The sequence below is a fragment of the Dermacentor andersoni genome, chromosome 1, assembly GCF_023375885.2.
Source record: "Dermacentor andersoni chromosome 1, qqDerAnde1_hic_scaffold, whole genome shotgun sequence".
In the NCBI taxonomy this organism is placed as follows: Eukaryota; Metazoa; Arthropoda; class Arachnida; order Ixodida; family Ixodidae; genus Dermacentor; species Dermacentor andersoni.
The window spans coordinates 233,274,608-233,289,103 of NC_092814.1; the positions used below are offsets into that span (position 1 = coordinate 233,274,608).

The 14,496-nt window shown below is 38.7% G+C and overlaps 1 protein-coding gene across 2 annotated transcripts in view; it reads left to right on the top strand.

The window, feature by feature from the left end:
- Nucleotides 1-14,496, top strand: part of LOC126548498 (PH and SEC7 domain-containing protein 1-like) — a 425,618-nt gene that overhangs the window by 364,798 nt on the left and 46,324 nt on the right. For both annotated transcript variants that reach the window (XM_050196708.3, XM_050196709.3), the window contains exons 6-9: nucleotides 1,563-1,621; nucleotides 10,693-10,826; nucleotides 11,482-11,578; nucleotides 13,277-13,358. In XM_050196708.3, coding sequence (XP_050052665.1) covers nucleotides 1,563-1,621; nucleotides 10,693-10,826; nucleotides 11,482-11,578; nucleotides 13,277-13,358 — 372 coding nt within the window. The remainder of the gene's footprint in view (nucleotides 1-1,562; nucleotides 1,622-10,692; nucleotides 10,827-11,481; nucleotides 11,579-13,276; nucleotides 13,359-14,496) is intronic.

Below are 14,496 nucleotides of genomic sequence, written 5' to 3' on the forward strand. Positions count from 1 at the left end.
ACCGCAATGGTCTTTCTTTGCCGAAGTGCGGATGTGGTGCACACTGGTTTTGTTCCATCCGAACTGTAATGTAAAAATCAGTCGAAGTTGGGATTGGGGTTGGATTTGCTTTGCCCGCTCGCAGAAACCCTTGGTCTACAAAAAGACAAACCCGGCATAGTAAACATATTAGGTTCGGCATCCCATGCCCGGAACCAGTCAGCGAAAGAAAGATAAAAGATCTATTGTCATTCATGCTTTTTTATAGAACGCGTATCGGTTCGGGAGGCTTTTGCATTCGTGAAGCAGCGTGGTGATTTACTCATGCCAATAATGAATTGCGGCCTCTTGCAACAACACGCACTTTCTTTTCTCACACTCGCACACTTCCATTGGTACCTAAAATACAAAGTGCGCGGGGCACGATAGGATCTTATCGCGCTTGGACTTTATAAGGAACAGGATGCGGCTCCACTTTGGCAGTCGCGCTTGTCACGCTGTGCTCGATTAGAGAGGTGCGTTTGTAAGCAGCCGCATGTAATTCAATCATTTGACCATCTGCACCCACGGAAGTTTCCATTTATTGTCTTGGCGTTCCTTTGCAGCGGAAGTGAAATTTCGTTTTATTGAAATCGCAAACAAACACACTTCGTTATATTGAGCTTCTAAATACATGATGTTCTATCGCAATCGTTAAATGAAAAGTTAAATGCTTCGTTGTATCGAGAATTTCATTATATCGAGATTTATCTGTATGTCCAATGGCGCGAGAAGTGATGACTCACCCATTTGAAGAAGCGTGTTTACAGAGGGATGCGGCGCAGCTTTTGATATATCGAATGTGGCAGTGAATCAGAGTTCAATACACGCATAGTACAGCACTATACTCTTGCATGGAATTTTCAAGATGATGTTGCGTCTGTTTAATATAGATAATAAGTCTATATATCCAGATATCCGTGACTGACTGTATTGCACAATATCCAAATTGCCATGTTAAGCACACATTTCAATGTAAAAGGAAAATTTTGAGAACATTGTCAAACGGCAGTGAGTTGGCAAACACTTGAACTTCAGCAAATACATATTTGCATGTTTTTCACTTTTAATACACTGGTAATAGAATGGCTTACTTTTCAATTGTGGTATACGTGCGCACGAGATTTGAGTAATTAATATAATCAAAACTGAAGACGTCTTAACTTTTCCATCTCACATCATTTCATAACATAATTTCATATGCTTAGGTACAAAAAGCTTTAACTCGCCCCTTGTGAAATGCATCAAAGGCTTTGGAAATGAAGAACAAGAACAGCATGCATTCCGAAGCTTTAATTGCTGCCAAAGATTGCGAGCATATATAGGACCTTAATAAGTAAGTAAGCATGTAATTAAGTGCTTATTGAATAAAATATCAGTGAGTAATATTTGGTTTAAATATGCCATTAGTTGATTCGTGTCTTATTTTTGAAGTTTCCATTCACCTGTCTAACCAAATTCAGCCATGCTTAGAGGGTTATAACTTGAAGTCATGATCTCCGTAGCATTATTTGCTTTTACTAATTGCCAGATGTCCTTTGCAGATGCTGTGCACACACTCACATGCGCACTAATGCTCTTGAACACTGACCTTCATAGTGAGGTGAGTATTGCAAATAATTAATTCTTTTCACTATTTCTTTTTTACCGCTATTTCCATCTGGTGCTGAACCCCTTCTATTGTTAGTGTGCATATTTTGCATGTTTTCATTTGCTGTCATATATTTCTTTTCTTGTCATATAGAATTTGCAGAACTGTAGCTCAATTTTGTCAACAAGGCTAGCATTAGAGGCAAAATAAAACTTGGGCTAGTTGGTTCATTTTGCTCTTGAAAAGATGCTGCACCAAAAACGGACAAGGATGAGAGGATATTGACGCAGGCAAGTGCTTGTCTGTGTCTATATGCTCTCATCCTTGTCTGTCTTTGGCACAGCGTCTTTTCTTGAGCGTCAGAGGCAAATGTTTGATGGCACCACAGAAGTTTTCAAAGTGTTTCTTTCCAAGAAGCATGATTTTCTTGGCATGTGCAGCGTGTGCAATATATTGGGTGTTTATCTTTTTCAGAAATACAGAATTTTAAGAAATCTATGGCAGATAGCACAATTCTAGCCTTTGAGCTCGAATACTCGAAGAGGTGGACATTACTTGCTATGAAAAGTAAACATGCATAATCAACTGATTCATTTTTTTATGAATTATGTTATTAACAAATTTATTTATGACACATATAGCAATTTACAAATACTCACCAGTGAGTTTGCAAGGTGTTTTCACTAGGCACAATTACTTAGGATGACACTAGTTTAGCGATATGAATTCTCAAAGTGTTTGATGAAATACATTGGCCTTCCAGTTATTTTTGTGCTTCATTGCATAAAAGAATGTTTACTTTCAAAAGTAAGTGGAATTGTACATATTTACTGCAAGTTTGACAACGCATATCTTGAAACCGGTGCCATCCCGAAAATTCTTTAGTGGATATGCCTTGCAAGCTTACTGGCTACAACTCGTAGATTGTGCTATCTGCCGTAAAGTAGTTGGTAAAAACTTAATTAGTACAATATTGTTAATTAGTCAGATGTGCATTTAGATTGTTTGTGCAAGTAAAGTCCACCTCTTCAAGCAATCCAGTTGAAGGTTTAGAATTTTGCTATATTTCACATCCAATTTCTAAAAATTATGTATAGTCTAAAAGCACCTGGTATATAATTCTGCTCATGGGCTTGCAGGAAGTTGCTCAGAATAAAGCCAATTAAATAACTTGTAGTAAAAAAAAATCTGACTAATTTATGATAGTTTTTCTGCATTTAGGTATTACAACGCAGCTAACATCTGAAAAACATTACTAACGTCATCAAAATTCATTTTTCAAAATTGAATAAAATATTATGTAAAAGTACTGCGAAGTGCAACCCAAAAGCTTCAGGAAGGAGGACTTACCTCAGTAGAGTGTGGTACAACCTCCATTAAGGAATTAGCTGCCAACAAGTTTTCATGACTATAGAAAGCTGTTAGTCTAAAATTTGCTGTTTTGAGAAGCTATGCTCAAACTTTCACAAATGGTGTTGTGGCATACATGTATGAACAATAGCTATGCATGAAATATTCTTTTATTCTGGGAAAGACTTCAGAGGGGGAATCCTACGTAGAGTTAAAGGAAAGGAACCAATCATTGATTTTAGAAATATTTATTAATTTTAAATATTCTAGTGACACTTTAATGAGAAAGGAAACACTTAAGGATGAACTTCATCGGTGCTGCAAGGTTCATAAAATTACAGTGGGAATGATGCACATCTGCAGGAGACCTGCACTTTATCTGTGAAGAAGCCAGTCACGTGAGTGTAGTTTTATAGGCATTAGTTCTTTCTTTCAGCACGCACCTCATGTGGTAAAAAAAATTGATAAAAGGTTAACGAGACAACGGAGTGGACAGGACGAGTGGTGCTGCTCGTCCTGTCCACTCCTTCATCACATTCCGTCTGAAGTCACGGTTCTTTTCCTCTTTAAACATGTCGGATCAACTGGCCCAAAGTTCCCCCTCTTGAATTTAACAAAAAGTGTCTGTGCTATTCTTTTAATGTTAATCTGAAATCACATAGGACTCATGCTAGAACTGTGCTGTCACTTTAAGGATAACCTGTGGATGCTGCAACTAGTTTTGCAAATGCAGAGAAGCTGACCTAACATTGTGGAAAAGGGTCTGTTATGCTTAGGAATTTGAGTGTTTGGAGTGTGTTGAGATAGAAGCAGCATATGCGTTGACTGACACACATGAAGCTCACATGAACCTCCTGTAACAGTTCTGAATTGGATGTGTTAGGACCCAAAATTAAGTACAGCCCACTACCATTAATTTGGCTTTTCTGGGATCGATGGAATCGATTGAATTATCTGACACGTTAGATTGAAAGAAGAGACCGAAGAGCATCCAAATAAACTGTTGTTTAATTTGATATTGCTACTTTCCCAGTTCAGATATACATCTAAATGTAACATGCATCCAATTTTATAACGAGAAAAATACAGCATGCCTCCAATTTATTTACACTTAGTATTCATCATCATCACTTTTGGACATCTTTTCATTGCTATGGACCACAAAATGTCTTCTTTCTTGCAGTCTATTGCATTTGATAGTCCACAGTCCTTAAACTAATCCAGAATGATCACAATAATAGTTGTCGCCCATGCCTAGACTAATCACTTTGGCAGTTTGTCATGTGATACAATACTTCGACACGCCAAAAGCATGTAGTCTAGCTCTTTTGCCAGTCTAGCATTATAGACTGCTCTCATTCAAATGATTATCATGGGGGATCAGCTATATTTATTTCCAATAATATCACTTGCACTAAAAGGCGTGACATTTCTATACCTATTGCGCAGTGTGAATCGGTATGGATTGAACTAGATCATTTGTTTTTCTCCATTGACTCTAAAAAATTTGTTCTGCGGTGCATATACTGCTCCCCGTCATCATGTTCATCTGAACTTAGGATTAATCTCGATAACGCTTTCAACATTTTAGCTTCAGAAAGTAAGCATGTTCTCATAGTGGGTGATATTAATATCAATTTGTTAGATATTGACAATAAGCTGTGTGTAGCCTACACTGACTGCTTTAGTGGATTTGGGTGTGAGCAACTCATAACATCACCAACAAGATGTAGTACTCATGGATCAGAAACACTTCTAGATCATGCATTAGCTAACATAACTCCTACACCTAATGCAGGTCATTAAAACTGACATTAGCGATCATTATCCTATTTTTGCCATTTCTAACTCGTTGAATAGCTCTGACAGTTTACGGTACTTAGCCAATGTATTCAATGAGTGAGTGAGTGAAGCAACTTTGTTATGAATGCCTGCAGAACGGTTAGCCTTCCCCTGTTAGGGAGGCGTCACCGTGACGCTGCTATGACGTCTTCGCGGCGTGTGGCGCCTCTGCTTCGGCCGCGGCCGCACTACTCCCTTTGGTTGACCGCACCTGCCCCTCTTTTGGGGTGGCAGCCTCCCTCCGGTTTCGCTCGGTCGTTGCCTTTCGAGGGCCGCCAAGATCTGCTGGACGGCCTGGGCTTGGACATCTTGATCATAGCACCTCGTCGCAGACTCGAGCTGCGGCGGGATCATTGTTATCGTTGCAGCTTCGTGCGGATTTTTAGCACAGTCCCAAAGGATGTGAACTGCAGTGGCTCTTTCCTTTCTGCACACACAACACAGGTCACTTACGTAAACACTTGGACACACGTGCCTCATCAGCACCAGGGTGAATAACGACCCCGTTTGAAGTTGTCAATATAAAACCGCCTCCTTATGGGTCAAGCCCGGATGAGGTGGCGGCATAGTCTTCCGCTCTAGTCTGTACCACTTCACACTTTCGTTGTAGGTGCGATCTCGTGAGTGAAAATAGGTGTGTCGTGATAAAGTGGTTTCCGGCCCACATGGGCAGTGATGTGTCGGATCGCGGCAACGCAAACCACAATGAGACGGCGAACGCGGTGGCACGAGGACTAACCAACCGTGCCGCTGCTGCTGCGGTCGACCCATCGTTGTAGTGGGAAACCAAGGACAAAATGACTTCCTACAACGAAATTGTGAAGTGTTCAATAAAAATAATTTTATAGAAGACATAAATAATATTGATTGGTCCGAAATTGATCAGGTTCGAAACCCTGGAAGCACACTTGAAAGGTTTTGTGACTTGTTTTGGGAAGTCATATCTCGGAACACTATTAATAGCAAATGTAAACGGCGGTACCATTCACCTTGATGTCCATGGGTAACCAAGGGGCTTCTTGAAAGTATGCGTAAAAAATATAAGTTATACAAAAAAAAAAAAAAACACGGCCATTCAACCTAACTTTGGCATTAAGATACAAAAAATACTGCAACATTTTAAATTCTTTGCTGAAGAAAGCTAAGAGAAGTTATTATGATAAGTTATTTGTAAGATACCAGAACAATTCTAAAAAGAAATGTGAGTTTCTCCATGCATTTTTAAGCAGAACAATGTGTCAGACTCCAATCTCTAAAGTTATTTATAATGATACTACACACGAAGATGAACTTCAAATTGCTAATGCTTTTAGTGAATTCTTTTTTGAAATTTACAGTCGCCATCACGCGGGTGCTGAATGTAGCATGGATCGCGTTAATTTCTTGTTTTTTCTTTTCCCTGTAATACCAGAAGAAGTTTTCACCGCGATTATGAACCTTAAGGATTCCTCGCCCGGATTAGATGGCATTCAAGCACGCCACTTAAAATTTGTAGGTCATTTAATCTCTCCAATGTTGGCCAACATAAGTAACAGCATCTTTAAAACTGGAATTTTTCCATGCACCCTTAAGAACACAAAAGTCATACCCATTTTTAAGAAAGGCAGGTCTGTTATTTCGAACTACCGACCTATTTCTATCTTATCCTCTGTCAGCAAAATAAATCATAAGCTATTTGTTGGTTGCTTGAATAATTATTTGAAAAAGTTTAGTCTCTTCAATTAGATGGCATTCAAGCATGCCACCTAAAATTGGTAGGTCATTTAATCTCTCAAATGTTGGCCAACATATTTAACAGCATCCTTAAAACTGGAATTTTTCCGTGCACATTTAAAAACACAAAAGTCATACCGTCTTTAAGAAAGGTGATAAGTGTACTATTTCTATCTTATCCTTTGTTAGCAAAATAATTGAGAAGCTATTTGTTAGTCGCTTGAATAATTATTTGAAAAAGTTTAATCTCTTGAATAACTCCCAACTTAGTTTTCGTTCAGGTAGCTCAACTGACTTGGCAGTAATCTGATTAACAGACTACATTAAGAATTATATTAACAAAAGACTTCTCGTTGGTTCTGTATTTTTAGATTTCTCGAAAGCTTTTGATACAATTAATCATGACATGTTCCTAAAAAAATTAGAAGCCTCTGGAATAACAGGTTCACCATTAATCTTTTTGAGAAACTACTTGTGTAACAGAAAACTAACAGTTTATTTATAGGGTGAGTTTTCAGACACCAAAACAATTAATCAGGGGGTGCCACGGGGCTCCATTATGGGACCATTGTTATTCATTCTCTACATAAATGACCTTCCGCAACGCGCTTCACCTTCACAATGCATGTTATATGTAAATGGCACAACTATCTGAGACTCAGATACATCTTTAACATCGTTAATTCATAAATTAAACAGTGCGTTAGCTAAAATTGTTACTTGGTATCACTGTAATCACTTGGTTTTAAATCCAAACAAAACTAAATTCGTGGGTTTTTCCTCCCCTCAAAGGAGACTACCATTGTCAACTTTACAGAGAAATCCATTGGCATTCCAGTTAATTTGTTAACAAAACGTCGTCCCTTGGCTTGCACTTTATTTCTACTAGTGACTGTGTATCATTTCTTGGTATCTACCTCAATCAACAACTAATATTTAACAAACATATTACACAAGTTAAGAAAAGAACTTTCGGTATACGAGCACTCATAAAAGCTAGATCTTGTCTGTCTCCTGTACTCCTTTCACTTTATTATGCATTCATTCACAGTCATATTAATTACGGGATTGCTGCTTATGGCAACACATATCAGTGCCACTTAAAATCTGTTCAGCACATACAAAACCAAGCTCTGCGCATTATTTCTAACTTTAGTAGAGATAATGTTAATATCATAAACATGGAGAATAAATTGCTGACAACTACTGAATTATTCGCTTTTAGCTTAATTACTAACTTTTCAGATTGTTTAATAAAGATCTCACACACAATTTTATTTCCTTGAATTCCTTGAAGAATATTAACTCTACTCGTTTTGCTCAGAAAAATAATTTCTTGCTGCCTAAAATTCTTACTAATTACGGTAAAATGACAGCATCATTCTGTGCTATAAAAATGTGGAATTCATTTCCCTACCCCATCAAAACATCGTCTCTTACTACATTTAAAAAAACAGTTAAAACCTATCTTTTAAATAAATAATTCTGTTATGATTTATTATGTTTACTCTGTTCTTTTTCTTTCTTTCCTTTCTTCTTTCTAATTTATTTTTGTAATTATTTTGCATGATAACGATGCACTGTTACTGTTCATGTTAACTTTCCATGCATATTTTCAGTGTTAGTATGAATTTGTATTTCTCTATCAAATATTTATGCCATAACAAAACAGATTTATGTATATAAAAACCTTGTTTTTTTTTGGTTGTACTGTCTCTTCTGTTGGCTTGGTTAATTCTATATTTCTCTGTTAATTTTGTAATTTGTATCCAATTAGAGGGTCCCAGTACGCTCTTATGACCTTGGGACCCTCTTCTGCATATCCTTGCTGTAATCATGCTTTCGCAAAAAATAAATGTTTGATTTGATTTGATTAGCTTAGCATGTAATTAACATCTCTCTTAAATTGGCTTTCATAATAGTAGCGGCGAATCATAATCATCACCAACCTACATGAGAACTGTGGAGTAAGGAAAGAAAGTCTAGCAGGGAGTGTCACATGCAAATTTTGAAGCCTTGTCATAAAAACTATAAAAGAAGGTATGTGGGAAATAGGCCCTCACTATGTGATAGGCAAAAAGCAATGTCTAGCCACTGGTTGTGTGGAGAGTATGGGGGAGAGTAGAGCAGAGAGCGTGACGTGAACCGATCATAACACGGGTGTCCCTGTTGAACAAGAGTTAGCATGCAGAAATGTATGGGCACCGGCAGGGACCCTCTGTTAGGATTGAAATAACTGGAGTTAAATCAGTGGAGGTCTACTGTATATGCATGAGGTTTGTAGCTATAAGGGTCTTTGGAATATCCACATTGTGTTTATTGTGTGCTTCCTCTTTGTGTTCCTCACTTTGTACCTTCAACATGTGCAATTCAAAACATGTACCTTTGCCGTAGCTCACTAGTAGAGCTCGGAGAAAGATGCACATTAGCACAATGTTGAATATCAACATTGCACATATGTATATTTTGCTTGCCTTTAAAGGAGTACTGATAAATTTTGCTTCTGGACTTGCATGCTTTGATGAGCCACTGGTCACCCAATAATCATGGATGCACAGCCACAAGTGCTTCAGCACAATGAATACTTTGTGATGACATCATTAATTGTGATAACTTCTGACATTGCTTCAAAATGAGCACCAAAATTTATTATAGCAAATCGATACCACAGAGTGGTGTTTACAGCTGATAATAGTATGACCCATATGGACTCAATATGAACTTGCAGACGAGGTGAGTTCACATGATGAGCTTTGGGGTCATGTCTGGCAGGCAGTAGCAAATGCAGGCAACAATGCATGAATTGACAACCACTTCCCCCTTACACATCTCTCTAAAACATTTTCTCATCCTGATACTTCCTTTTTTTTCCCTGCTCCATACATCTTTTTAGCCAGGAGTATTCAGTTAGTGGCAGCACGTAGGCATTCACTTAGTAGGTAGTTACCACTTGGCTCAGGAAAGTTGAGCAGCTGTGGAAACGTGTTACACCTATGCTAAAACGGACCACGGTAACATAGGCTGCTCGTAAAAGCGGCCTATACCCCACTTCTGGGAGCAAGTTGTCGCAAAATTAAGCCAGCAATATGCCCTATCTCTCCGGAGTGCATTTCTTACATCCACAGTTGCAAATCAACTCAACCTACAGTTGTCATTCGGGCCCCATGTATACAAATGAATGAAACATCATGCTTGCTATGCTGCAAATCCTTTGCATTGAGAGACAGAATTGTGCTACACAGATGCTTTGTTAGGACAGTCTGTTTGCATACCGTATAAATCGAAATATAGGTCAATATTTTCCCATATGAAAAAAAAAAAAAAAAGAACAGCTAATGTTGTCCCTCGTCTTATACAGTGGTCTATACATCGTGAGGCGTCGTCTGGCCCGATCAAGGTCAGGGGCCAACCTATATTCTGGACCGACCTATGCTCTTGTTTATATGGTACTTATTTCTATTCCTGGTGGTGTCTGCGAGAGAGTGAGAAGCCAGAATCTAGAAACAAGCCTGCATAGAGCCTGGCAGAGAAGCAGTAGTATCTACCATTGGAGTCTGCACAGGAGCATCTTGATCAGTGACGTCGGCAGTCCTTGCAGAACATCAGAGGGAGCCTACGAACCATAGAACATATCTAGTTTATGTCATTGTCTCAAGGTGTTATGGTTTGATGTTAGCTGTGCACATGCCCTTTAAACTTATTATTTAAATGTGTTCTCTGCAGCTTCCACCATATGTGGTCAAAAACAGTGCAGGAATATGACAAAGTGAGGCACGAAGAAGATGTACGTTTGTGCCTTGCTTTTTTCCTTACTGTTAATTTGTTATGTTCCCTTGCTGTTCCCCTGTAGGGGTGAACAACCAACAAGCACAACTCGAAATGTTGCCCGTAGGTGCTTATTTATGCAGAGGAATAAAAGAACACTAGCATAACAAGTTTAAAATTTTGTTTCAGTGCTCCTTAAACTAGTTGCTTTTGTGCTCAAACACAGTGCTCCATTTCTGCATTTGTAGAAACATGAGAGCACTCCTAATTTTGATTCATCTGACTTGTTTTGGCTGGTCTGTTTCATTAAAAAGCAGATGGTAAAAATTACTGGGCATCATCTACCAGCAACATATGCAGTGATAGTGTGGCACATACTTTAGTATTTGACCCTTGCTGTCCTCCTTGTGCAGAATGTTGGCCACAAGATGACCTGCCTCGAATTTATTGAGAATTTGGCTGAGCTGAACGAGGGTGAGAACTTCCCCAAAGAAGTGCTCAAGGCACTCTACCTGTCCATCAAGACGTCACCACTTGAGTGGGCTGTGTACGGTGACCTTCGTAGATTTTTGCTTTTGATGCATTCCACAATTTAGTCGAGCAAGTGGTTGATGAAGTACATGTATACAAGGTTTTGAAGAAGAGTGGGTAGATACATGCCTCAGTTTCTGAAGGTTTTAAACCATTGCTCATTTGTGCATTCAGGAACAGTTGACCTGTGTGTTTAGTCAGTATTGCTTGGTTTCTATCTTTGCCACCATAATCATTGCACAATGAGCCTAGAAATTTACAAATTACTAGCAATCAAACTTTTTTAATGTCTAGTAGAACTTAGTCCTCTGACACCTCTCACTGTCCTGTTTACTTAGATATTTGGCTATGCATAACTAAAGAAACCATCGATATGAAATTGAATTAGTGCATAAAAGAATTGTGCATATAACAAATTGAGTGTATTAAATATTTTTATGATTGTTTGGTTTGGAAAGGCTTTTAATCCTTATGTTTGCGAGGAAGGGGCATGGGGGGGGGGTGCAACTTGTAAAATTTAACCTGGTAGAAATGAAGTGTGGATCATGTATACGTTTATGTATGCTGTCTCTGTATGAAAAAGATATGCTTTTCTTTCTGTCTGCCTTTAAGAATTCACAGCTCTAGCTGACACTGAATTTGTGCATCACATAATGGTTGTTTTATTTCAGTGACGACTCTGAACAGGAAGTACCAGCACAAGATAATCACACAAATTCATCAGAAGCCAGGCCAACTGGATTTATTGGACACAATCCTTTCCTTGAAGTATGAGCACCTTTTACTGTCAGTTTATGCATGCCATTTTTGTTTGGCTAGATGCTGGCTGTGCATACTTTTTTCCCTCACATATGCATTCACATGTCCATGTGAAGTCACTTGTACTTGCACATGCACATGTGACTTTACATGGATTTCTATACAGTAGCCTTTATACATGTGTTAATTTTGTTGAGACGGATGCCATAATCATCTTTAAGTTACAATAGAATCAGTCATAAATAGCATTATTGCAAATTTTACGATAATGCAGAGTTCTTCAAGACCAGGACAAGTTGTAGTAAAAATGCCATAATCATCTTTAAATTACAGTGTAATCAGGCATAAAGAAACATATCGAATTTTTCGATGATACAGAGTTATTCAAGACCAGGACAAGTTGTAGTAAATTTAGTTTGGATATGATATAGAAAGTATGCCTTTGTGGTTCACACAAGGTGATAAAAAAGGTGTGTTGCTATAGGCAAACACTGATGGGGCACGAAGGCATTATGCACTCCTTCCATGTTGGCTGACTACATCTCTTTTTGTACAAGTAATGTAGCAGCAGAATCGTCGTCGTCATCCTCATTGTCATCGTCCTCATTATTATTTCTTGTATTCTGGGTTTAAAATGCCTCTGACTTGTAAATAAAAGCTGTGTTGCACAGTCTACAGCTGCTGTGGTGATTTAAGTGCCAGAGCTAATATGTGATCACTTAAATGTTAATTTATTTGCAGATCACCACAGTGTCCTTTTCTATGCCATTTGTTGTCTCCACATCGCATTAGGTTTTGTACTAGTTTTTTATATCAAATAAATTGAATGAGCAAGTTCTTGTTTAATGCATGCATGATTTGTTGTCTGCTTGACCTCACAGAAAAATGCGGAAGGTACATGTTTTAAAAAATGCAAGTCAGCAAAGAGGCTCAAATTTGTTGCTTACATGAAGAAACCAACTTCTGGGACAGCCAGACTGGGAGACAAAATGTGAACAATGAAGTTCGAACATTGATGTTTACAACAGCTAGGACAAATGGTTTACAATCACTGGTGACATCCAGACAGTACCTGTTGTATGCATGCTGTGTTGCATCACAAACTTGGTTGAAATCACCAGACATTCACTTGCAACAAAATTTCTGCCCATTTTGAGGATGTACTTGGGGTGGCCTTGTGAGGCAAGAAGCCAAAAAATGTTTTAATGAATTGACTGGGAGTACATGGGGAACAAATGTATTTCATATTTCTGGATGGATATGGAACTAATTAAGCTAAATTTTGCATCATATGAATGTTAGCTGCTGGACACATTTTATGTCACATTAAGAAACTTGTGTTAAAACCTTACAGTTGTTGGTTGTTTGTCTCCCAGTACAATAGCAAACACTTTGTTCAAGACATGCTGTTGAGCATGAGAATTTAGGTTCGAATTATGGCTATGGCCACTATATTTTGATGGAAGAAAATGGCATATTCCTGCATGTTAAGAACTTGGTATATTTTAGAAAGGATTGGGTTAGCAAGTATGGGAACTGTGGTTTATTATTGTGTATCACATTGTAAGTTATCCTTCGGTCTCGTGTAAGGGTGGTATGCAAACACTTTATATTTGCTTAGTTTGACTGTGGTGTTTCTGACATTGTAAAGGTAACAGTACAGTTTGTGCTCACAAGGCCAGCAATCTCTTTCTTTCCCTGTTCCAGGTTCCCAATCCAAATTGTGCCACCGAATACAAGAAGGGCTATGTAATGCGCAAGTGCTGTTTAGATCCAGGTGGAAAAAGGAGTAAGTTAAATAAATTGTTGCAAGTCCTTAACCACTTGGAAGCATTTAGTTGTTCATAAGCCACATAACAAGGGTACTGTATTTGCACAAATATAATACTTTTTCTTCCTTGGGTTTAACAGCCTGATAAAGCACCTTTTAGTAACCAAGCTCCTATTAAGTAAACCCCTGTTAACTGGAGGCTCTAAAAACGAGAAAACCTTTTGAGATAAGCGAAATTTCTAAATAAACAAAAATCACGAAAATATAAGCTCGCTGGCCGCACATAGAGCAGAGTTGGTTTCCAGCAGAATGTACTGACACGGACATAAAGGGATGACGACACACGCTGGACTAGCAATTGATTGTTTATTATTGATTTCCCGCACTTTTATAGCACAAGACAGCCAATGCTTCTTTTTTGTATGTTTTTTCTATTGTCATGCCGATTATCCGTCTCTTAGGGTGAAATAACGTCTTTGCGCAAGTAGCCCTTTTCTTTTGCTATTAGTAGTAACGATGGTGTGCTGATCCATAATTGCCCACTTCTGGCGATGGACATGGCTTCTAAAATTTCGCGCATGAGCTTGTCCTTAATTTTTCCTAAAACCTTGGTGTCGTGAAATTGAACGGTGCACTGGTGCTGGCAATGATAAAAAGCGAGATGCACAACAGAGATTCCTTCCAAAGATTCTGCATGCTCTCTTGTCCTGTCATTGATACACCTGCCTGTTTGCCCTATATATTGTCGGCCATATGATAAAGATCACCCTGATCACCCCTGCCTTGCAGGTAGTGTGCTTCTTGTGGTTTTTGTGCATTGCTTACTTTTCTGGCCATTATTGACTTGTGCACACATTGAATATTGTTGTTTGGTGCTGAACATACACCCGTGGTGCCTTCCTTTGTACACGGCCTAATCCACAAGCTAAAGAAGATAGCCAGAAAGGAAGGCATCACGGTAAGGAAGGCATCACAGCAAGCTCAGCTGCTGCCAGGCTAATAAGCTTTGTGGAAATGAGCTTTATCAACCTTTTGATGGCAGTGGGCACGAATCTGTGATAGCAAGAGCGCAGCTGAACAAAAAGGTGAATGAGGCTGATGGCTCAAATGGCTCTGTAGGAAAGTTTGTCTAGCAACCCTAGATGCAATGGCCTGG